This window comes from Alligator sinensis, unplaced genomic scaffold, assembly GCF_000455745.1.
Source record: "Alligator sinensis unplaced genomic scaffold, ASM45574v1 scaffold916_1, whole genome shotgun sequence".
NCBI lineage: Eukaryota > Metazoa > Chordata > Crocodylia > Alligatoridae > Alligator > Alligator sinensis.
In genome coordinates, this window is record NW_005842874.1 from 557,175 (window position 1) to 582,161 (window position 24,987).

Here is a 24,987-nt window from a genome sequence, read left to right on the forward strand (position 1 = left end):
TAACCAAATGTTATGTGGGATGAAGGCGAGGAAAGGGAAAAACGCTTTTCACTGCGGGCAACTTTTTATTATATTAAAATTAATTTTTAAAATATGGAGATGGAGCTTTGAAAGATTCATAAGTAGTTACAACCTAAAAGCTACAATTCCCTAAAAATAAACTCCTGTAAATGAGTAGAAGCAAGGAAATTTGAATTGTGAGGACTGGGTTTCAGGACACAGGGCTTCCTTGAACACTAATCTGTGTGACCTTGCAAAGTCACTTAATGCCTGAATTTCTCCATCTAAGTTTAATAATTTGCTAGCCCATGGGCGTGTTGAGAGTCCTACTATTACATTCTTTTGCATCCCAAGGGGCAAATTCTATTAGCAGTAGCAGTACGGTGCAAAGAGGCCCCACTGCACTGCACTCCATAAATGAACTGGCAATCTATGTAGGTAAGGCAGGAAAAGGAGAAATGGACTGAAAATGCCATCCCTGTGTTATGCATGGGGGACTAAGACACAGGGGCTAGACAGAAGCATTCAAAAAGCCCGAGGCAGAATCGATTTAAGTTACACGGGGGGGTGGGGGGTGCAAATCTTACATGGGGTTCCACCATTTTTAAACCCGTCTGCGTGTCAAACTTCTATTCTCTTACGGGTACAGCCAGGTTTCGGATCACTTACACTGGTAAAACTGTAATGTCAGTACCTGGCCAGAGAGATCTGGGGAGTTATTCAAAGTCACAGAAAAAGTGTATGAGAGAACCAGAAAGCTTAATCAGAAAGCAGGGCTTCCTCACAAACTGAGTCATCAGTGGCCTGTGCACTGGGTCACTGGCGTTGATAGGTCTCCTACAGTCTCCTCAGCAGTGGCAGGTTTGAACGCTCTTTGAAGGACCAACATCCCTCTTCTGGCAACAGGTGAACGTGTTCTCCAGATTTAACGAGTCAATCCATGTTGTTCCCTCAGGCATAGGCCCTTCACCAGATGGGTGTTTTGCCCCATCAGAAATGAATCTGGGATTTTATAAAGGGGGGTGTGGGAGCAGCAATCATTGCTGCAGGGATGCCTGCTTCCCCCGCTCCCAGCCTCTGTCCTCTACTTCTCTGCACCAGGGTGGACAGACCATGCCTGGGGAGCAGCAGCGGGGAACTGTAAGTCCTGAAAAAAATAAGTATCCCCCCGTCCCTTTCCCTCTGGGCTCAGAGGCATGACCCCATCCCTCCTCTCTCAATCTGCTAGTGTCCCCGCTGTCTCAGGGGGGAGGGGAGCTGGACACAGCCCCGGACACCAGCAGCAGCGATGGACAAGCAGGCTCCCTCTCATTGCCTGCTCCCCCCGAGTGTCCCTGCCAGCTCAATAACAGGCATAGGGAAAGGGAACCCAAATGTACACTACTCCAGTCTCCTCAGCTGAACCAAGCCCCTGCCTAGCCCAGCTGGGGCAAAACAGGGGTTTCCCTTGTCCCAGGAACAGCAAGACACCGGCAGCAGCAGGTGAAGGAGGGGAGGAAAATGCTTACTTTCTTCAAGACTTAGTCCTTGGCTGCTGCTCCTGCCTCATGGTCAGACACTGGTGTGTGGGTGCACCACTGCATCCCCTTTGCATCCATCTGTGTCCTGCCATCTCCATGCACTGAGCAATGTTGAAGTATAAACACTTCAAGCACTTAAGTGTGGTCACTTACAGGCAGCCATGTCATGTCACGATATAATTATTGTATCCTGAAAGCTCTAATCCTCTTCTGAGAACTGGCAGTCATTAGCAAAATGTATTTTATAAGTAGATACAAAACATTAGCTTCTCCCCTTAACAGATGAAAATGGATTTTCTTAAGAGATTTTTTGCACAATGCTCATTAAGGAGATTTGAGGTTTCTATTCTCCCAGGAAAAGAGGTGACAGATGCTCTTCAAGCTATTTCTGAAGAGGGAGAGTAGTCATTCACCTAACAACTTGGTGAATGGTCACATAAGCATGTCAAACGTTGATACACTTAACCTCACAATAACCATGTTTATGAAACAGCAGTGAGGATAAAAGGGGTAACAGAGGTACAGATAGGTCAAGAGATTTCATTAAGGCAAGACAGCAAATCTATAGTAGAGCTGGGAACAGATCTCACGTGTCCTAGCTAGTCCTATGCCTTAATTGAAGGGCAGCCTTCCCTTTTGAATCAGCAGAGAAGTCCCAAAGTTTGGGGCGTTCTGAAATGAGGCTGTGGTTTATCTCAGGGGCCAGCACCAGTATTAAACTTTGAAGCTTGTCCATGACTTTTCAGAAAGTCAAGGATTTTCAAATCTACTGCAGTGGTTTCATTCATCTCCAATTCAGGGTCTTTCAAAGAGAGAACCTTGAACTAAAAAGGGTTAAGGCCAAGTTTCTCGATGTAGCTAAACTGGGTTTGGTACACAAACTGTGTGTGCAAAGGACACTGTGGTACTTCTTCCCCTTCTTTCACTACTTCAGCCTAAACATGTGTCTAGGCTGGGAAGCCAAGAAAAGGGTGAGAGAGGAAGTTTTTAACACACGGCCTTTACTGTTAGAGGATTATGTTGCTCTTGCCAAATTTCCATTGGCCAGGAAAGCCTGGTTATCAGGCTTCATCAGTGGATTGGTGGATGTCTGTCTACCTGGCGAACACACCTAAACCAGTTGCTTTGCTCTTACCCGTTTCTGGCTGCACCGTACAATCAGGAAGGTCTCGATACTATGCTCCTTGAGGTAAGCATTGCGTTCCCCTCCAAAACCCAGCTCCACCTCGTAGTCTCCATTGAGATAATTCAAAGTTGCTTTTGTTATATGGATTCGCCTTAAGATAAAAGACAAACAGAGTCCATAGTTTATTAGACATCTCCTTTGCTATAAAAGATCCATTTGCTCATCTGATTCATTCTCCCTAATACATAGCAGGCATGTTTGCTCAGAAGCCATGCTTTGGTACATGCATATAACCAGGACATGGGTGTATGCAAGAACATGCCATATATACTGAAGCCCTTCTAGCTTTTTGTACTGCATGGATCTTAACCACATATGCAAAACAAACAGCACAGCCTTTATTAGGCTTTTTATTCTTTCCTTGTAGAGGATAGGAAATACAGAAGGGCAAGCAGAATAATGACCTCATGGGGAAGCTACTGTTCCTTTCATCCCATGGGTAATGAACAGGGGTGTTCATTTTGGATTTCTTATAAAACAGTGATCTAAAGAGGGATGCTGTTCAGCACATGTAATATTAGCAGAAGGTTGCATGTCTACCCATGACTCTGTTTGCTCATGTCCACATGGAAATCTATTAGCTTATGCCAATCTAAAACTCGCTAGAATTACGTAGAAGATTATATACTTTCTTTGTCAGTTCTAATATGCCCATCTTGAGCTTTGACACACTTACTGTGTGTAGGGTGGAAGAGAATAATCTAGCCAGCACAGGTAACAAATGTAAAATTCAGGATCTGTATTAAAATGAATTTTTAATGACACAGAAAGACAGAGAAACTTAGAACATATCCCTTTGGCTCCAGGTGTCCAAAGCAAAACTGCATGGGGACTGATACAATAGCTTTGGTGAAGCAAACTTACCCGGCTTTGCCTCCTGCTTCCATGTGATTGGCTAGTGTGACATCATTAGACCACACATCAAATTGCCATTTCCGGAGGCCCAAGACCCCACAGTGAACTCTCCCACTGTGGATCCCAACCCTCATATTCACATTGACTCCTGTCACCTCCCGGACCAATCTGAAAAGAGATACAGGAAAAGAAGGAAGTCACTGAGAACCACATGCCCATGCCCGGTGACACAGCTTGACCCCCAAAATGCAAAATCCACGATTCCCTAGAAATGATTCAAATGTACCCAAGCAGTGCTGCTTATTCATAATACTATTAATGACACAAAACAGACAGGCTAGCCTGGCTAGGCAGGCAGAGTACTAATTAGATAGGGGTGTCCTTGGAGCAAGTCCATGTACTCTTGACTTGGCCGCAAGTTCGGAACTCATGGAAAAATTCTTTGGGGTGGTGAAAGGAATAAGCAATGGGCTCTGAGTCCATACCAAAGCTGGACATAACCTGCCAGCTCTCAGAACCTCATTAAAAGTAATAGCATGTTGCAAAGAAAAAAAGGAAATGATTTCAGAGCTCTTAATTTGTCTGAATGGCACCAAGCATCAAGTCTTCTACAGATGAAATGCGATATGTGTGTGAAATACCCACAGCAGTTGGAAACCCTGAACCAGGTTTGCAGCTGCAGTCCTAGCACTAAACCAGAGAACCACACCTACTGCAGTCACTGCAAATGGTTAGCTACAAGCACTCAGATGCTAATTTTAACAAAGCCTTGGATACTCAGTTTGCTCCCAAAGTGATCAGTGGAATACTTTGCAGGCTTTGCCCTTTAAGGGCAAAAGTTAAGAGGTGTGCACATGGAAGTTGTATTGGGATGTGGGTACAAAGTGTCCAATACCCTCATCAAGACCACACTCTATACGAGAAGAGCAGAGCACTGGGAAGCACAGTTTGGGAAGAAAGTGAGCAGCCCTGGGTGGTGAAAGAACAGGTTATAGACTATTTAGAAAAGCTGGACGTGTACAAGTCCATGGGGCTGGACGCAAGGCGCTCAAGGGTACTTGGGGAGTAGGCTGATGTGACAAGGCCTTGGCTGGGATGATGTAGTTGGGGCTGGTCCTGCTTTGAGCAGGGGGCTGGACTAGATGTGACCTCCTGAGGTCCCTTCAACCCTCGTTTTCTATGATCCGTGCATGCTCTCTTCTCTTTGGGACCTCATTCAAATGTCTGTATACGCAGTTCTGGGTAAGTTTCTCTACTGGGACAGCAAACCTTGGAGAATTATCCCAGAGTATTTGAATGCATGTACACAGCCAAAACAGTAACATCTTGCACTCTGGGCTTAGCAGCAACGGTGGATCAAATACTGTATGTTTGTGTATGCAACATGCCCTGGAATATAATATGTACCTTGTTTTTGCAAGGCAGAAGGAAGAAAAAAAAGGTTTATTCAGAGTTATGCCTGTGTACAGCAGGGACAGAGGCTAATCTCCAGATGACTCATGCTCCCTTTCCTGCTTAACTGAAGCTGAAAGCCTAGCTGAAGGCTTTTCAAAATCTATGATTCTGAAAAGCGCTAAAGAGTCTTCAAGGCTATAAAATAGGAAGAGAGACCAGTACAGCAAAATGCCATTTAAAGGGATAGCTTGATTAGCGGAACATCAAGACTATTAAAAGTGAGAATTGATCATTAACACCTCTGAAGTGAATAACAATGAGCCATTAAGGCAACTGACCCTGTTAGCTGCCTGAATTAGTAATGCAGGGGGTGCTACGCTGTGGAGCAGAAATCAAAGCAGGGTGTTTCTATCCCAATGAGAAAACCAGATTCCCTGCTTCATACATGCACCCCAAAGTAAGGGGTTGATTCTGGGGAAAGAGGCAAGTGCCGTGTGCGTGAAAATAACAGCAGTTCCATAAAATGTTGTGGGGTGCATTGCAATGGCACTTGGACATTTCAACCAGGATTGAAGGCTCACTATTTCCAGTGCTAGACAAGCAGACAGATCTGAACACTGCCCCAATGTGTTTAAAAATAATACCCAATGCATTTCTAAATGGCAAACGCCTGACATTATCCTGGGGTCTTATCCTGGGTCCTGGGGCTTATCCTGGGGTCTTAGCTAAACCCTCCCTCAGCTTGTTGATGAATGGTGATCACTGAAAAGTTAGCTGTTGGTTTTTTCCTCTTGTTGTCTTAAAGACACTTACATAAATAAAAGTCTAGCTTCCAAGTATTGCTCCAGCTGCCTGTGTGAGGTAGGTGCTGTACTGTCCAACTCTAAGGACATTTATTCGTAGCCTTTTATATTAACGGATCTGATCAAAGCTGGGAATGGCGAATAAGAGCCCCAACCTATAATGCATCAAGTGTCCACAGTTCACACTGATTTCAGTTTAAATGAGTTCAGTCCTTGCAAGATCAGCTCCTGAGGCAGCAAAGGAATTAAAACAGGAATGTAAAGACTCCATGCAGCCCTGCTCTCATTCAGTTCAGTTAAATTGGACTGAATTTCTACTCCATCTTGATGAAATCCAAGAGACACCTATTCGCTGTGCTGGGTACAGTACGTTCTCATAATATGGATTTCAGCAAGGTCACAAATGTATGCCCACACATAACTATTGCATTCCTGGAACGCAATTTAAAAGGCAAAGTTTTCACATAAGAGCCCCCTTTCAAATAGGAGCGTGGAACAACATTTCTCATTGTATGCACAGTGCACAACGCACAGGCTATTATATCCGTGCTTTCATTATTTGAGTCTCTGCTTCTTTGCGCAAGGAGCTCTGTATGAGAGCTCCAAACTGAAAGGAGTTGTGAATAACTTGTTTTCAAAGGCAAAGGTAAAGGATCCCATGGTCTCATTCTGGGAGTAGAAATAAGTGACAGGTTAGGAAGCTTCTTATCCAACAGCCCCTACCACAAAGACACTTGGTGCATTATCTTTAAGAACAAAAGGCTTACTTCCTACTGGTGGTGGCTTGATAGACTCCATAGCTCTTAACAAATTGCTTTGCAAACCCCCACTCAGCTGAGTAACACCTAGAATCTTTAGGCTTCTTTGATCAGCTACAACCCGCTTCGCCTTGAAATTAAATGTAGGGCTGAAGTGCACTCCATTTTTGTTTACAAATAGCTCTCCATCAACCTTTAAAGCCTGGTGCCCACTTTGGTATGAAAGGCATTTAACTATTTTATCCCTTGCTAAATCTAGAATAAGTGGCTTTCTGTTCTTGCTATCCTTGCCTCCCCCATCTTCCACCTACCCGGAGGAACAGAGAAAATGTCTCAGCAGTTATTAAGGTAACAACCAGCTACTGAATGTTAAACAGACTTCACCATCACTCTGCCTTGTCTTTACTTATATCTGGGCACAGGGACTGCAAAACCTCCTTTCTGACCTTCAGGCTTTATGCACTGGTGCAGCAGTGAACAAGGGGAAGGCAATGAAGGATCAAGTTGTTCACCAGTGAAGGAACAGGCAAGCTTAATTGCCTGCTGTTAGGTGTTTAGTCTGAGGACTTAAGCTATCTATTCACCAATGAGCAGTCTTTTGGGAAGGGACAAATCCTGAGAGCCTGCATGAGTGCTCAAATACCCTTGCACAGAGGGCTTGTGGCAAGGGATGGGGTGCACAGGATCTCCCTTCCCCTTCCCCAAGGCTGCTACTCTCTCCAAATGCTCTGCCCCTGCCCCAGGTGTGGCACCAGCTGCAGCCCTCAGTACCCTGATCCTAACCACTTGCCAAGGTAGCATAAGTGAAGCCTTTTCAACATGTAGATCTCTGGCATACAATATCTTCTTTGCACAGCTTCTCCAAGACCTATCCCTCCCCACAGCCCCATTCATACTCCAGGTACATCTACCCCACAGACCTCACAATGTAGACCAGTAGGGACCAAACTTTTTGGTCAGCATGCCGAGCAATAAGTCCCATCCCCTCCCCAAGTGCCACTCTGGTCCCCTTCTCCTGCCTGATCCATTGCTTTCCTCTCCTCCATGCCTTTTCTGTGCTGTTCTCCCTGCTATATCTGCTGCATGTGAAACAAAAGGGGCTGCACAGCCTCTTGTGGAAGTGTGCCATGAGTTGGTCGCCCCAGGGTAGGGAGAGCCAAGCTAGCTTTAGAGGATAGCTCAGGTGCTAGAAGCAGTCTGGCTGCAGCAGCATGAAGCTTCAGATGAGTCTATTCACTCTGCCTCTCATCTGAGCTTGTGATGCTGTGGCTTAGGGCTACCCACACTAGCTCAGATAGAGCTACCCACACTAGCTCAGGTATCTTGGCAGCCTACCAGGCTTCTTGACAGGCAGTGTTTTTTCCCACCTGGAGGAGAAAAGGGAGAGTAGCTGGTGTTGCTGCAGAGTGACTAGACTCTGATTAACTTTACAGTCAGATTTCTATGATACATTCACTGTTTTCACATGCTTGTTACTTGCTAGATATTCCTCCTATGAGGCTGAAACTTCCCATGTCTAGTTTGACCTGTGCTATCCCAGTTGGGAGAAACCTTTCTGATACCACAGCTGGTCGTGGTTCAAACAGGCTTCTCTCTTGGTCTGTCAGATCAATTTGTGCTCTCTTTTTTGGTCCGTAAGTGTAGGGTTCACTGGAATGGCTGCCTCCTGTACTAAGTGATGAAACACCAGCCAGAAAGGTGTCTCTAGAATACATTTGTTAGTTGTTTGGAAACCTTTCCTGAAGAATTTTGTACTTACGAGATTGCCTCTATCATATCCATCCCCATTTCAACACAGCAATGTGCATGGTCAGTTCTTGCTTCTGGCAGCCCAGACACACAGTAATAACAATCGCCCAGGATTTTTATACGTAAACAGTGATTCTCCTACAAAAAAAGGGGGAGAGAAAGTACAGTTTCATTTCATGCTTGCAACAGCTTGCCTTTTAGGGCAGTGAACATTTACAGAAATCCAGTAAAACATCATAGTGTCATTCTTGTAACAGGAAAAAATATCGGCATTATAATAGAACACTTACAGCTGCAAGCTTATCAAATCTGGCAAAAAGCTCATTCAGCGTCATGACCAGCTCCTGAGCTGTGCACTGGGAGGCCAGACTGGTGAAACCCTCTATGTCCGCAAAGAGAATGCTATAGGGGGAGGGAAAAAAAGGGGGGAAAAAAAAAAACACACACACACAGATCATTAATTATGGAGGAAGTTTAGATCTGGTTAACATCCCAGGAAGAACAGAGGTTTGGAGTCATGCAGGTGGCTGCCTTCACAAACATTTTCCTTCAGTGACCAATAGAGGGTGCTGCTAGCACCTTTCCCAGGGAACGGGACTCTCCTAGCTAGGGAGCAAATTAGCCAAGCTACACGACTGCCACTTACTCACATCACTGCATCCATTAGGTTCCCCATCATCAAGGGGGAGTACATCAAGGGATGATGGGGAACCTAATGGATGCAATGATGTAAGTAGCAAATGTGTGATTGGGCTAATTTTCTTTCTGCTGCATTTTTGCAGGCTCGTCAGAAAGGCTGAACTTCTCTGACCACTTCCTTCACCATCACCAAACGCTGATGTCTCCCTCACCTTCCTCCCACCTCTCTCATGACCTGGCTTTCCCATGCGCACCCCCACTCCTTACTACTACAACAACACTAAGGGTTCTCTGCATCGTAACCGGGGCAAAGCATACAGCAACGCTTGCAACATATCTGTGAGGCAGCAGCATTGCTGATTTATGTCATGGACAGGTAAAGTAAGGCACAGGAAAGTTGAGCAAAATGGCCAAAGACACCTTGTGCGTCAGTACGTGCGTGGAGAATGGTACCAACAGAACCGGTTCCCAGTCTCTGGCTGTAACCCGTTAGACTACTCTGCGTAAGAGCCATACAGTGTTTCTTTGTATGTACTGGGAAGTCTGCATTGATCTCATAGCTAGGCTGTATGAGCCTTGTTTCTTCCATGTCTCATCTTTTTGGTTTGGTTTCTGGAACGCAAAGTATTTTCCATTTTCAGTGAGTCTGAGCAGCATGGTCCCCAAGGCATGTTAACTATGTGACAACAGCGCACTTTAGAGGCTCTCACCAGAGAGCATATAAAATAGGGCAGTGACCAAGCAGCATAAAGCACTCCACAAAATTCAAGGGGAAGCTATCAACGCTGACGCAACCCTTTAGACATACCAGAAGTACCATTAGAGCGTTAGCACCCAGACTGGCCAAGCAGGACTTGGGCTGTTCAGATCTCATCCAAAAGTAGGGCTGGACTGATCTCAATTAAAGTGATTTAAATTGTCCAAACCAAACCAAACTAAACCAGCAGTGGTCTGGACATGCAACAAGAAGGCCCAGTACCCTTACCAACACCATCCTGCAAGATGATGTGGAAAGACGAAGAAGAAGCGGAAGACCTAGGACAAGCTGGACCACCAACATCAAAGACTAGACGGGATTAAATGACTGATTGTACAAGGATTGCAAAAACCAAGAAGAAGGGCACCTTGCTACATCCAAGGTGCCCCAACATTCGGTGCGGCCTCAGAACTGATGATTTAAATTGATAGTACTAATAGGTATTTAAATCACTGTTTCCCATTTTGTGATTCAAGTAAGCCTCTACATTAACTTTGGCACTATTTTCTGCTAACCAGGATACCACCAAACTATATCCATAAGGTCCAGTTGTTTAAAGTAATTATATGAGGTAATGTGCACTTGTTCAAATCTCTCATTTTAAACATTTTTTATTATGTTAGAAAACGGTGACCCAAACATTTACTTGCGAGAAAATATTTACCTTGGGGGTTGTGTTGAGATGTATGTTGATGGAAATGTACTGGAGTAAAGTGTACCAAAATGTAGCACTTTAAAACTGCGCTCTATTAATAAAACAAAATGATCTTGAAAGTGCATTAAACATAGTGCAGTGAGCACATTTTTAGTTGAACCCTTCCATAGCGTCTGAGGACACGGAATAGCGCAAAGATAGTGAAAGTGTTCTCATAAGCATTTCTTTCCAGAAATCCTGAAGCACATTTCAATTCAGGCATGTCTGCCACATGTTAGATTTCCTTTTTGCATTTCAATTCAATGTTGCACAAAATATTTTTAGTTACTCAGATCGTGAAGCTGAAACAGAAGAATACTACAAAAACAACATAAATGTAGCTCAACTGAAATGTGCTTGGGGATTTGCAAACAATAACTGCAAAAGCACACATGTAATAAATCTACATTTCAGGTCATTTACAAACAAGCTAAAAGATAGTGGAAAAAACTTCATGTGAACAACTCTAATCTTATCAAGAGGCATATCTGGCTCAATAAGCCACCACTTGAAGGTTTGCGCATTTTAATCTCATGTGCACTCGATGCCAATTCTAACAACGAACACTTGTGGTCCCTTATATTAAAAAAAGACGAAAACTTTGCCAATATGTTAGCAACAAACCTAATCTCTTTGTGAGCTGAGGATTCGGATGACAACTATTTTAATATTGTTCTTTTCTTTTTAAAGGCAACGACTTTGCCAAGCAACAGTGTAAGACACGAGAGCAACTAAATAAACGGCTGCTGGGATGTGACGAAAGTTGGTAACATTTCACCACGGGGCAAAAAACGACATCCTTCATCAAGTGACAAGACCACTCTACGGCCTATGGGACCAGGGCTGCTCCCATGAATATCACATAAAGCGGTAAATGATGCACACTGCAACAAAAAAAGTGCCATGGTTCATTGTTTTGTCCTCAGCCTCTCTAGAGACAGCGTGCATAAAGCCTCCTCACTGCTTGGGCAACTCAGTGGGCGCGTCTGCATGTGGCCCTATGGTGACATTGTTACTGCGCTGTACAATAATGCTTCCTTTTGGAAGCACTAAAGCACAGCACAGTAACTGCCCCTACTGCGCTGGGCACATGGCACACAGTTAGTTTTAGCCATTACTTCACCATTGGGACGCGCTAAAACAGGAGAGCGCCTTGCTATGGCGAAGTAGCTGCCAGGCACGGGGATGTAGGGTGAAGTGTAGGCGTGCCCAGTGACTTCTCTTCCCACACTTGATTCAAGAAGAGTCAGTGCTAGAGCTAATGTGAACGGGTAAATGACCAAGGCTCTGCCATGTCCTCATGTTAAGTGAGTGGACTGGACAATCCCAAGTGTTAATCATGGCCATTTTTTTCAGAGTCATAGTAATTTGCAGAGGGCAGTGCAGCTGATTTGCACACAAATTTAATGTCTTTTCCAATCAAACTAAATGCTCGCCACCCATGGAAGTTCTTGAGCTTGTAACCTTTGCTGGAAGTGCAGATAATTGCCTTTTGTTTGAATTCTTCAGCTTCCCTTCCGCCCAGCAGTAACAGGGACACGGAGAACAGCGTTAGGGTCCAACAGCTGCCCCTGCACCCTTGGGTGAACCGTGGAAAGCTAAGAGAAAGAACAACACAGGAATAAACCCTGCAATGCTGGCATGTCTACAACCTTCACCCAGTATAAAGGAGCAAGTGCAGGGGTGAAGGTAGCTACACCTAGATTTAAGGAGGTTGCCTGATACTTCCCATGAAAAGACCCCATTTTCAGTTATTTACAGTGAACCATTCGGGCTGATCTTTTCCATGCAGAGCATCTGCCTCGGGATCTTTCCTTGGAGAGTTTCAGCTATTTCCAAAAATGAGATGACAGAGCATGACTGAACATAAATTAATTAGTTGTAAGAATTTTCCTTGGCAGCTCTAGGGCCCCATCTCAGGAGCAAGGACTTGAAACTTTGCAGTGGGTCAGGCTCTTCGTCAAGATTATGCCCGACTGTGCCAAAGAAAAACTGCCCAAATCCCAGTAAGTAATGAGACTTTGGGGAAAATAAATCCAACCCCTCAGTTTGCCCTGTGCTCTGTAGAGATTTGACTGAAGTCCGAGAAAATCTCTGCCTGTACTCAGAAGGTTTCATCTTCTCCCAGCAACTAAGTGCTGAGCGTACCATGCCGGCAGACCTCAGGACCCCAGGGCACGCTCTGTTCCAGGGCTGAGAGCTGAGCAGGACCTTCCCTGTAACTGTGGCTCCAACAACTGTGAGTTAATAGGAGAGAGCACTGCCTCCCCTGTGCAATCCATGCAGCAAAAGCCTGATCTCGGATGCAAAGGGGTTGAGGAATGGGATAGGGAGTTCAATGGGGTTATAATCTTGAGCCTGATGCTGGAAAGGAGCAGGGGAAACAGTAGCCAGAAAAGGGAGAAGATAGACACCCAGGAATAGGGAAATGGGGGACAGAGACAGCCCCGTCGGGGCAGGAGGGATTGGGAAGATTAGAGGCAGAACAGCTTGTAATGACCAGAGCACGCTCACCTTTACAGCATGGAGCTGAACCTGGGCATCCTGAGTCTCCATGGCTATGTTAACACTGATGGGTAGGGTCAACCTAAAAGTCACCCCCAAGCCCAAACCTGGTGACCACCCATACAGTAAACGCCCAAGATCAACTCCCAGCAGCTGCCCAGCCCAACCTGCTAAATTTATGGGTATAAGATCAACTCCTCCCCCAACTTGTCTTCAAGTCTTCCCCTTTCTGTGATCAGGCTTGGATCTCACCTTTGCACTTCAGGGCTTGAGCACAGGAAATCCCACAAAAGAAATCACAGAAGTCCCCTGCTCTTTACTTCCGGTTCTTCTGTACCCCCACCCGCCCTTCAACCCGCCTCCTGCAAGTAGGGGAAATGGTGCACAGACAAATCCCTAGGGACTCTGAGATATAACTTAGTGCTGTGCTTAAGAGAAACAGGACAGCGTAGATGGCTTTGGTATGAACATCAAGATAGGGAACGGCAGACATGCAGGAAGGGCAAAAGCTCATATGGATGAGGACGATCTCAGTTCACCCTAAATATCTGTGTAAACAGACCCAGTGTTCCTCTGATATCAATGGTGTGGGACCTACTAGACTGGGTCTCATGCCCCTCTCCACACTGAGTCTGCTACTGCTAATGGTTACTCCGACATGCCAAGCAGGAGTCTTGATGCTGTGGATCTAAAGCCACAACTCTGCTAATGACCTAGGCTGGGGGGTCAGGCTGGTTCTCCACGACGAAATTTCTCTCTCTCATTTGTTCTGTTTCACAAAATGATGCATTGACATTACATTCAAACATCTACTTTAAAAAAGAATCAGAGATACATAAGGTTTCATGAGGAAAAACTCATTTCATCAAATGCTGTGACAGCATCTGACCCTAGAGTCTGATGAAGTGAGCTCTTGCTTCTGCATCTCTAATTCAGTTCACCCAGTGCTCAACGTCCAGCCTGTGGGCGATGCAGCCATTGCATTTGGTCCATGGGTCTCTGCACGGGTCTGGAAATCTGACAGTGGGGGAGCAGTGTCCATTAATACGACCACCCTCCCCACTGCCAAATTTCCAAACCTCAATGCCTGCATGGCCAGTTAGAGCCAACTGGAGCCAAGCTATGCCCTCTTCCCACTCAGGACTGGGCCACATACCCCTCCTTGCTTCTGCATCAGGGCTGGGCCATGTCCACTTCCCTCTCTGTGGGACTGGGTTCAAGCCTGGCCCATGCCCCCTTCCTTCTCCATGGAGCTGGGTCAAGCTCCTCTCCCCTGCGTGGCTGTGCTGGGGCCAGCCTGCGGGCCCCACTCCACCCAGCCAGATGTGGCTGCAGAGCCCAACTGGGTGCTGAATTGGGACCACCAGCTGGATCTGACTATGGACAGACCAGGCACTGCCAAGCAAAAAGGTTGGGCACCACTGAATTAAGTCTATAAAGTGCAGCTTTACCCTGCCTCCTGTCTGACTGCAGACTAACACAGTTACATCCCTCTCTCTACTTGAAAAAGGTTGCATTTGGAAACTCTAAAGTTCAGAAATACCAGACTTAATGTTGCTCTCATCCAGTCCCAGCGTGGGACTGGATTAGAGTATGTAATGATATAGTCTTTATCTCTATTTATCATACAGTCTTTATATGTAATTATTATTTAATTATGTTCCTTTTTTTTTCTGCAGGACCTCCTTCAGTCAGCAAATGAGAAGGAAATTAGCAGTATTTACTTCTATCCTCCCTTATGGATGATCCCAGGCCTTATCTATCACATACAATTCCAGCCCAGCACCATGCATACAAATAATTAATTTCCTTCTGGTGCTGACGCCGCAGCATCCCAAGGTATTATAAGCATTAATGGCTTTATCCTCACAACAAACCTGTGAAGACGACAGAGGCCAAAGAACCTCACCCTATGGGTAGAGTTAGAGATTTCCTCTGGAAAAAAAGCTAGAAATCCACCCCCCACCCACTCCGGATAATCAGATTAGGGTGATACAGAATGAACAATGGCTTTACCACAATTATGCCAAATTATCCAGTGGAAAATAAAAGGGGTCTGGCTTAACCACAAAACCTTATCCTCCCAGTTCCATGCCCCATCATTTATTTTAGCACAGAATTGTTATTCTCTGGACATCAGGATAGCATTTGAAGATAAAAGGTTTTATTAAATGAGGATGGGGACTAGCAACTGTGCTGGAAAGGAAAACTGGATGGGCTGTTTTTTGGCAGTCGTTGTCAAGGAGACATTTTCCTACTGGTGTCAGTAGGATATGGTCATACATCAAGAAGCACCCCCTTCTCCTAGCAAGGGCCATGGGGACGCCAGCCTTGAGAATGTGGGATGAATCAAGTTTGAGAATGTCAAGGCTGAAGGAAATGAGCCTCCGGGGGATGGAAAGGTTATTGGTTTAGAACGCTATTAGTGACACTTGACTGGAAGGGAATGGCAGCAATTGACAATGATTAGTTTATGGCCTTATTTTCAGAGGAGATTAGCAGCCACGGACCCCAAGGACTTCACTGGGAGCTGTAACTGCCAGCACGTCAGGAGAGCCATTGCTGTGCAAACAGGTAATAAAAATGCTGAAGTGTTGCTAGAGCTCGGGAGGTAGCTTTAGCATCATCACTGACAGCACACTAACCTCACGCTGGAGTCAGTGTCGCCCAGCAGCTAATGAGCGCTACAACTGTAAAAGAGATGGTAAATAGCTTCTTTCTGGGCTGGGAGAACAGTGAAGAGTGGAAGCTACTGCCCTTTTTATACAGTTTATGTTCTTTGATCTTCTAACTTCTTTTAGCTTGTTGCTTGACTTAACTACAGACCAAGTACTCTGACCTTTATTCTGTAACATACAGAACTTCAGTACTTACATCGCATTAAGTCAATGCAAAACTCTCCTAAATGTAATAGGTCGCAAGATTAATATCTTATATGCATACACTATCCCCAAATGTTTCACAAAGTTACTTCATCCTACAGCTACAGAGGGGACAATAACAAAAGCAGGGAGAAAGTGTCATTGAGATACACAGCAAGGGAAAAAGCCTGTTTCGAGTCAAGATTTTACAAGGGCTGTCTACATTATAGTCAAAGTAATGACTCCCATGTAGTGCAGAAATACCCAAGGTAGCTTTAAACTAGATAGGTTGGGTATGAGGAAAAGCACGGGCAGCTCTTTCAGCAGGCTGGCATCACAGTAAAAACCCTTCCACCAAGAGTGAAAGATCGGAGGGACAGAACTCAGTTCGGCACCAAGGCTAGGGACAGAAGTTACACATAAACTGGTTTAAGTCATGAGAAACTGGTTTAAGCCTATAACAGAAGAGAAGTTCAGTGCACATAAACCAGTTTCAAAATGCCTGAAACTGGTTTAAGATAAACCTGGTTGAATGCAGTATCAGACCGAACTGATTTGGGTCAAACCAATTTATGAAACTTCTGTCCCAGATCCCAGGGAACAAGGTGAGGAAGAGAAAGAGAAGAAGTCAAATGAGCTCAGCAGGGGCCACAGAGAGTAAGGTTTTTAAAATAACAAAAATTCACCTGCATCTGCATACAGCAATTTTGAACTACAGCCTCATGTGAATAAAGCCAGGAGATTGTTCATGAGGATGGGTGTTGTGACCTTGCTCCCTTCAGAAACAAGAATATTTTAAATGCTAAAGTCAATCCTCAGTATCTCTAATGCAAAGAAAAATGGTCATATTCTGTTTCAAAACATGAGCGTGCCAGCCACAACATAAATCTAGGAAGGCAAGAAACATAAACCCTATCACCATCACAACGGCAATGCTAGCTATGAATATAAACAGCATGTGTTACTGGAAATGGAGCATCACATGCACTGTATGACAAACAGAACAAAGCCCTAGACACAGGGCGCTGTAATGAGTTATATAAACAGCAGAACGTATCTGACCGTACACAAATCAAAGCCGTGGTATTTTGCTCTAATGAATGCTTACCTAATAAGAAACAAGGAACAGTTTGACATAATAAAATTAGCATTGTTTGCAAACTGTAGCTTTGCTAATTTGGGGATATGAGGAGAGGAATAAGAAGTGGAAGTTTGTAGTTTGCTATAGCCAATGCTGTGCCCAGTGTCAAAGGATTTTATTAGTCTAACTGGTTTGGCGAGTGACTCAGAGCGCTAACTGCTTACTTTATGATGCCCCAGGCACGTCTACACGTGTGCTTTAATGCGCAGTACCCTACTTTACTGTGCATTAAAGCACCACATACAAAACCATACGATTATGCTAGTGTGCGGTAAAATAGGCTACTGTGCACGAAGTGTCACGTGCATTTGTTACCGCGAATGCGTCACATGCATTCGTTACGACCTCACATTAGAAGTACCAAATTTAATGTGCATTAAGAAAAAGCACCTTAATGCACATGTAGATGCATCCCCTGAGTTTGATGCGACTTTTAAGTGACATTGAGTGATACTACAGCATAAACAAAGAAATAGGAGAAAGAGCATAGCATAAGTAGGATGATGAATACCTAAATACGGTATAAGGTCAGGCTGCATATAAAAGTCATCACACTAGAGCAAAGTCTGCTTCAGTGATGGTTCTGTGATTTGGTAATGGGGCATAATTTTTCTCATTAAGGTCCCTCAGTTAAAAATCTAGTTGCCGTCATCAGGAAAAACCCAAAGGCTCTTCTTGCCTATCTGTTCGAGAGTGCACAACAAACATGGTGTTGGTCCAGCGGGCAACTCTTGGATGAGTTAAGGGCACCAGGCTACATCTACCTGCTTTTCCTCAAAAGTCAGAAGGCAATGAGGCACCGGGCTTGGCTGTGGGTAAGGAAGTTTTCTCATTCTTTACCTGTCCCATGCATAAAAAGAGAACTTCAGTCTCCAGGGTTGTTAAGGCAGGAACTTTCAAGGCACAAATGCATGTGTCCTTCCTTTTCTTTCTGCCCCAGAAGTCAGTACTGGGAATAGAGGAAAAACAGAAAGCAAAACAGTCTGAGAGTACATCTACACTGCAGTTACTGGTACCATGACCCAAGCTAGATTTAAAAGACACAGCCAAGCTGCTACTGCTTGAATGTGTAACTTGGCTCACACAAGCTCTCTGTGGTCATGATGTTCAAACTAACTTTGAACTATCTCTGTGCTATACCCGCAGTTGCTATTACAATGGCAGTGAAGACATCCCTGCAGAAAAGACAGCAAAACAAGATACCTTCTACAGAGCAATAATACAGACCAAAGAGGTGACAAAGGTTAGAGCACTTCCTTTTCTTACAATCACTGGAGAGCAATAGAAAACAAGGCAGTTTATCCTTTTATGCTGACACTACCCTTTTGCAGAAGCTCCTTTCACTACCTGAAATAATCTAAATAATCTATCAGTTCAAATGTAGCGCTAAGCACTACTATGACCACTACCAATCTGGGACGCTGACTTTGGGATAACTGCCGAGCACACAATAAATGCATTCCATTCTATGACTGATCTCTCCCCTTTCCAAATAAGTGAGAGAGAGGGGGAAAATGGGCACATAAAAACTAGTGCAAGAAGAAGAGCAGGTAGATGAGAAAGTGATTATACACAAAAGGCAACTGAAAAAAAACCTAGAAGTCTCAAAAACTATGCACATGCCCTTTATCGCCTAACTATTCACAGGCCCCCAAAACAGCTAAAAATGCGCATTGAGAAGCATCAGCTCTCCATGCAAGAGGAAGTGGACTACAGAGAAGCACAGCATGCCTGTTGGGTAGGGCAACACTCAACGAACTGCCTATAAGGCAGGAGATAAGATGGTTCACTAAGGCGGCACACTATATATAGACTGCTAAATACCAAGAGCGGTGAAAAGACCTGGCCTGCAGTGGTCTGGAACAGGAGGGTAAGTTAGCACTGCAATGGATAAATAGTCGACAGGAACCCTTTATAGCAAGTTGTGAGAGATCAGTAACAACTATCCTAAGAATCCAAGAGAAGTGACTATATATATATATATATATATCAATGCTTTTGTATCTGGGACAGCTGTTTGCTGCTGTGGCGTGCCTAGCACCCACCTGCAGATGTCAGTGCCAATAAGGTCATCTCCTGGGTCCTTTTTTCTCTTCACAGGGACATATTAGCTTTACGTCCAATGACCAGACCTTGCCTCTGTTAGGTTTTTCATATGGCACACTGATCTCTTTCCTTACTGTGTAGCACTGTTCTTCCCTGGCTATGATTATGCAAAGATACGTATGGCAGCCTTCTAGCTTATTATGGACTGGAAATTAAAACCATCTGGGGTAGGGATGAATCCATACAGACAACTAAATCACTATTTTCTTATTAGAGCCACTGTGCTCCTGACAATGGCAATAGCCAACGCAGGTGCCTAGACCTCTCAAGCCCATTCAAGAGATCTGCTTTTGATGAGAAAACCAGTAATGCATTCCCATCTTCAACCCATGTTTTGCTAATGATTTCATAATTTCATAGACTGTAGAGTTGGAAGGGACCCAATGGATCATCGTGTCCGACCCCCTGCCCCTGGCAGGAAAGAGGAGCGAGGTCAGATGACCCCAGCCAGGTGACTGTCAAGCCTCCTCTTGAAGACCTCCAAACTAGGTGATAGCACCACCTCTCTTGGAAGCCCATTCCAGATCCTGAACACCCTTATTGTAAAACATTTCTTCCAATGTCTAACCCAAATCTACTCTTCACTAGTTGGTACCCATTATTCCTAGTTACTCCCTGGGGCGCTCTGGTAAACAGTGCATTTCCAATTCCCTGCTGTCCTCTCCTGATAAATTTATAGGCGGCTACAAGGTCACCCCTCAGTCTTCTGTAAAGACTGAAGAGATCCAGATCTCTCAACCTCTCCTTGTAGGGTCTTTCCCAGAGACCACTAATCATGTGAGTGGCCCTCCTCTGAACCTTCTCCAGATCCTCCATGTCCCTCTTGAAGTGCGGCACCCAAAACTGGACACAGTACTCCAACTGCAGCCTGACTAGTGCTGCATAGAGGGGGAGCATCACCTCCCTCGATCTGGGTCATGCATCTGCTAATTCACGACAAGGTGCGATTAGCTTTGTTGATGGCCTTGTTATACTGCCGGCTCATGTTCATTTTGTAGTCAACTATGACTCCAAGTTCTCTCTCAGCCTCTGAGCTGCTGAGGAGGACATCCCCCCAACCTGTAGGTGTCCTGGGGATTCCTCCTTCCCAGGTGGAGTACCTTACATTTATCTTTGTTGAACTGCATCCTATTTCGTTCCGCCCATTGATCTAACCTATCCAGGTTGGCCTGCATCTCCTCCCTGCCCTCCAGTGTATTAACTTTGCCCCATAACTTGGTATCATCTGCAAACTTGGAGAGGGTGCTCAACACACCCTCGTCCAAATCACCGATGAAGATATTAAATAACACCGGCCCAAGGACCAAACCCTGGGGGACCCCACTGCCCACCTCCTTCCAGGCCAAGAACGACCTGGCCACCACCACTCTCTGGGTGCAGTCCCTAAACCAGTTGGCCACCCCCCTGACTGTGTAGGCGTCCACTCCACAGCCCGTTAGCTTCCCTATGAGAACAGGATGTGAAACTGTGTCGAAGGCCTTCCCAAAATCCAGGTAGATGACACTGGTCTCCGCTCCTGTGTCAGGGCAATGTGTGACCTGGTCATAAAAGGCTATAAGGTTTGTCAGGCAGGATCTACCTGTGACAAACCCATGCCGGTTTCCTTTCAGCATCGTTTCCCCTGCTGGGCTTTCACAAACATGCTCTGTGATGATTTTTTCTAGTATTTTCCCAGGGATAGAGGTAAGGCTAACTGGCTTAAAGTTACCCGCCTCCTCCCTTATCCCCTTCTTAAAAATGGGCACCACGTTGGCCTTTTTCCAGTCCTCAGGGACCTGGCCAGAGCGCCATGAGAGCTCAAACAGCCGTGCCAGCGGCTCAGCAATGACACTGGCCAATTCCTTCAGCACCCGTGAATGGAGGTCATCTGGGCCAGCTGACTTGTACCCATCCAGCCCTTCCAAGCGCTGATGAATCAGTCCCACTGCCTGATCCTGCCTTGACACAACTATCTCCTCTCAAAGGGTGTAAAACAGATAGAAGGGAAGACCAAAGATAACTTGGCATGAGCAACCAAATGAGGGAGTTTATGAATGTCTTGTTAGAAAACAATTCCTTCCCAACCTTTGCAGGGAATTTTGAGAGTCTCAACTGTCACCCCAATTATCTAAGCACTCATGCAACTACATCAATAATAGTTTCATATTTTAAGAACTTGGGAAGCCAGTTTCCAATATTTTTAAAAAATTCTTTGGCTTAAATATTTTCCTACTGTAGTATGGTGGGTCGATTCCCTGCTGAAAATGGATTCATAGATTGTAATGCTGAAGGGGACCTTGGCAGATCATCGGGTCCAGCCCCCTGCACCAAGCAGGAAAGATAACTGGGGGTCAGGTGACCCCAGCAAGCGTTCATTATAAAGAAGTTATTACCTCCTATTTTGGGAAGACAAAACAAATAAAATGGGATATGAATGGCTACAAGCCAAACTGCAAAAGCATGTTATAGGTGCCTGTGACAAGCAGAGGGAAATTCAGGGTTTTGTGCCCAAAGTGGTTTCTCATTCTGTGATTACAATAAAAGTTGACACCTCTGCCTGCTGATCATCAGGGATCCTTAGTTTTCCATGTCTAGAAAACAAAAATTCTCCAATAAAAACCCCAAAATCCACATTTATCTATGGCGAGCAACTTGACAATGCTGATTGGTTGAGGGGCCCTGGAGGTGGCCCCACCCCTCACTGCTGATTAGCTGTGAGGGTTGTCCTACAGGAGACCCCACCCCTTGCTGCTGTTTGGGGGGGGGGGCACATGACAGGCAGCCCTCTCAGCCAATCAGCAGCAGAGGGAGGAGGGGGCAGTTGCCATCTTGTCTGCTTCCTGTGTGCTGGCAGCTTCTCCCCCCTCCCCCCCAAGCAGGCTGCCAAACAACTGAAACCAGCATTTTATTTTCAGTATGTTTTTAAATTTTTCCCCAGCAATTCAAAAGAATCTCTGTAAAAATGCAAATTCTGCGTTTTTCTCTGGGAAATGGATTTCTAGGATCCCTACTGATCATCAGTAGAAATAACAATGGCCTTTTCTAAATGAGGTTCCAGGGTATCAAAGCAGGGAGGCTTTTGAACCCTATAATTTGTTCAATGGGGGATTACTTCTTTGGTACCAAGGGGAATACAGAAATATTCCTAACAGTGAAGCATAAAAAGAAGGGTGCTGTAATTGTTCAAGCTGAAAGAGAACTTAGCAAGGCAGAGTAATTGCGCAAATGGTGGATCCAGCTCAGGATCAGGAAGACTAGGCATCTGCCTTATAAAGATGGAAAAAGTGAAGGGCAGCAAAGGTCAAATGGCTTGATCAAAGCCAAGCAGTTTGTGACAAAGCTTCTAGACACAAGACCTGGGATAGGAGGTGGGAAAGAACATGGTGTTACCTTTCCCCCAAGCACTTCCTGTACAAGTCCTTGTCTAATCTGTCCCAGTAACGACACAGTCAACCTACTGCACAACTACAAGACACATTGCCCAAAGACACCAAAAGTACCCTAACCTACCACAGGTAAACCAGGGGAATGGGGACTGTCACTGTTCCAGCACTGCCAGGATTGTAACGATGCACTTGAGAGCGCCGAGGAAGAAGGCCACATCCTCCACTACAGAGGAAGGCCCCCTAATTAATGTCATCTAATTAATTGTGCCTGCAGAACTGTAGCCAGGGAAAGACAGCTTGAGGACAGCCTGACAATCAGACACTTCTGTCCTAGATATATGGGCCACTTCAGTCTCATAGTGACTGAATTGTATCATCTGTGCCTCATATTAAATATTAAGGAAATGTCAGCAGCTCTGTTCTAAAAATTCAGTAGCTCTCTGTATTGATGCATGCATGGACATTTTCAGATAATCTTATGAATCTGGACAGTTCCCCATCTTGGCTTGTATAGAAGAAGTCAAAACGCCAAGCTTGGGAGAGCTCTGGAGAAGTCAACAAAGGATTTTTTAATTTTTTTTTTACCTAGCCCTCTGTCAGCTCGCCATTACCTGTTTTAGAAAATACAGTGGGAAACTGTTTAGAATAAAAGGCACTACTTAAACCCAGTGCCTATTCTATTATTTATTTCTTTGTGCTGGATTAAATGGATTGGCTTCCAGTTTTATGTCCTTCTGTTGGTGACAGTAAAAAGGATTTTCTATCTTGTCTTTTGTGCAACTGCACATCTCTTCACCATACCTAGAATACTGCTTTCAAATAATGTGTTTTAAACTTTATGGTGCAAGGTTTGAAAGGGATTTTTTAAGAAAGCAACCAGACTAAATAATATTCCAGCATGCCTTTATTTCTCGAGCGGGTTGTTTTTATCTTTATTTTTAATCTCTCTTTCCAGCTCTCTAATTTTACACCTTCAAGTGAGAGAGCATTTGTTTGAACTAGATCTTAATCCACTTCAGTGGGTTTACCATTCTCACTCCCTAAGCACTACACTATGCTGGTGTGGTTAGTATAGCCTTGAAAATCAGCAGGACAATTATGAAATGATCAGATGAATATATAACAAGTAAAAAGAACAAGAATGAGAACCCAAGAATCAGAATTTATTTTGGCTACAGCATTTTCAGCCCTCTGAATTCAATGTGTCCTATTGGCTTTTGTTTAAAGTTAGATAAGATGTTAAGTTGTCTCTAGTAAACCTTCCTAAGCACGGCTTTGTATGTCAGTCTGGGAGCCTGGAAGGTTAAAACACTGGATCCACCACTATCAAATAATTTAGGGCTACATATCCTTAATATTTACTTTAGAATTGCCCAGTATATACTGCCTTACATTCACAGTATTGTGCCAAGGGTCACTGCTGTTAAATTTTGGTACATGAAATTCCACAGTCCTCTTATCTGCCCCATGCTTTCTGCAAAGCTGTCTAGACTTGTCTTCTTTAGTTGCATGAGGCATGCAGATTACCATTGTGAAACTTCATTTGTTCCTCTTCATCCAGTCTTTCTTTAAACATCAATATGCGATCTTTCATGTCTTGGTTCAGTATTGCCTACATTTCAACACTAGTCTTGTTTGAGAAAAACAGGTGACTACTGCACGATGTGTAATAGCCACATGCCTATCATGTTACTTTAATGTAACGTGATAGTTATGCATGCCATTTTCCATACTGAGAGACTGAATAGTCCCTGGCCCCAAAAGCCAACTAAATTAATTACAAGAAGACAGGATGTTGGAGGGAAGATAACATGGAAGGGGATAGAGGGAACAAGGAAACAATGCCCTAAATAAGGCTGGATTGAAGTGATCATTCTGTGCATATTGCTGCTTTTGGATGGGGACTGGAAAAGCAGCACTGCTTGGCTAAATATCCTTGCTGTCAGGATAAACTTGCCAAATGTGATTCAAACAGCAAATGGTGAGAGCTTATGGGATTAAAGCAATGCTAGACAAAGTGCTGAACAACATGCTGTAGGGAGTATCCCACACTTTCTGGGACTTAAAGGGTCTCCGACTCTAACTGGTGATTTGTGGATTCAAGATCTAAACGTGACTGATTGGTTTTCCATGCACTGTCTTGCCCATGTCTTCTTTACCTACCCTGATTACTTAATAGTTGTGAACATACAGTGCCTCTCTAACAGATATGATTTCTAGATTGGTTGAGCTTTTATTATTCTCTCTTTTACATCATGGCTTTTATTGCTTTGGTCACTTCCCCAAGGGGTCCCAACTAGGGACGAGTATTAAGTTCAAGAAGCCATGACAGTAGAGCATTTCCACAATTCCTAATAAAGGTCTTCAAATATCTGAAGGGTATTTGATGGAGGAGGATCAGGGGTGGTGCCAGGCTCTTCCCAATGGGGGGCGGGGGGGCTGAGGTGGGGTAAACAAAAAATTGAGGGGGGAAGGGGGGGTTACGCTATATATCTGGCCAAACATACTTGTTCATTTTTTTTTAACAATACCCAGTTAACGCACCTCACCTCTGAGGCCAGGAGCAGGGCAGGTTCAGCTGTACAGCAAGGGGGTGGGGGTTGGACAAGGGCAGTGCTAGGAGGGGTGGCTAAGGCCATTTTGAAATGGCTAT

The 24,987-nt window shown here is 44.7% G+C and overlaps 1 protein-coding gene across 1 annotated transcript in view; it reads right to left on the reverse strand.

The window, feature by feature from the left end:
* Nucleotides 1–24,987, reverse strand: part of LOC102387635 (adenylate cyclase type 5) — a 130,457-nt gene that overhangs the window by 71,142 nt on the left and 34,328 nt on the right. The window contains exons 2-5 of the mRNA XM_014525753.1: nucleotides 8,557–8,668; nucleotides 8,277–8,404; nucleotides 3,571–3,729; nucleotides 2,656–2,797 (exon numbers count right to left, since the gene is read on the reverse strand). Of these exons, the coding sequence (XP_014381239.1) occupies nucleotides 2,656–2,797; nucleotides 3,571–3,729; nucleotides 8,277–8,404; nucleotides 8,557–8,668 (541 nt within the window). The remainder of the gene's footprint in view (nucleotides 1–2,655; nucleotides 2,798–3,570; nucleotides 3,730–8,276; nucleotides 8,405–8,556; nucleotides 8,669–24,987) is intronic.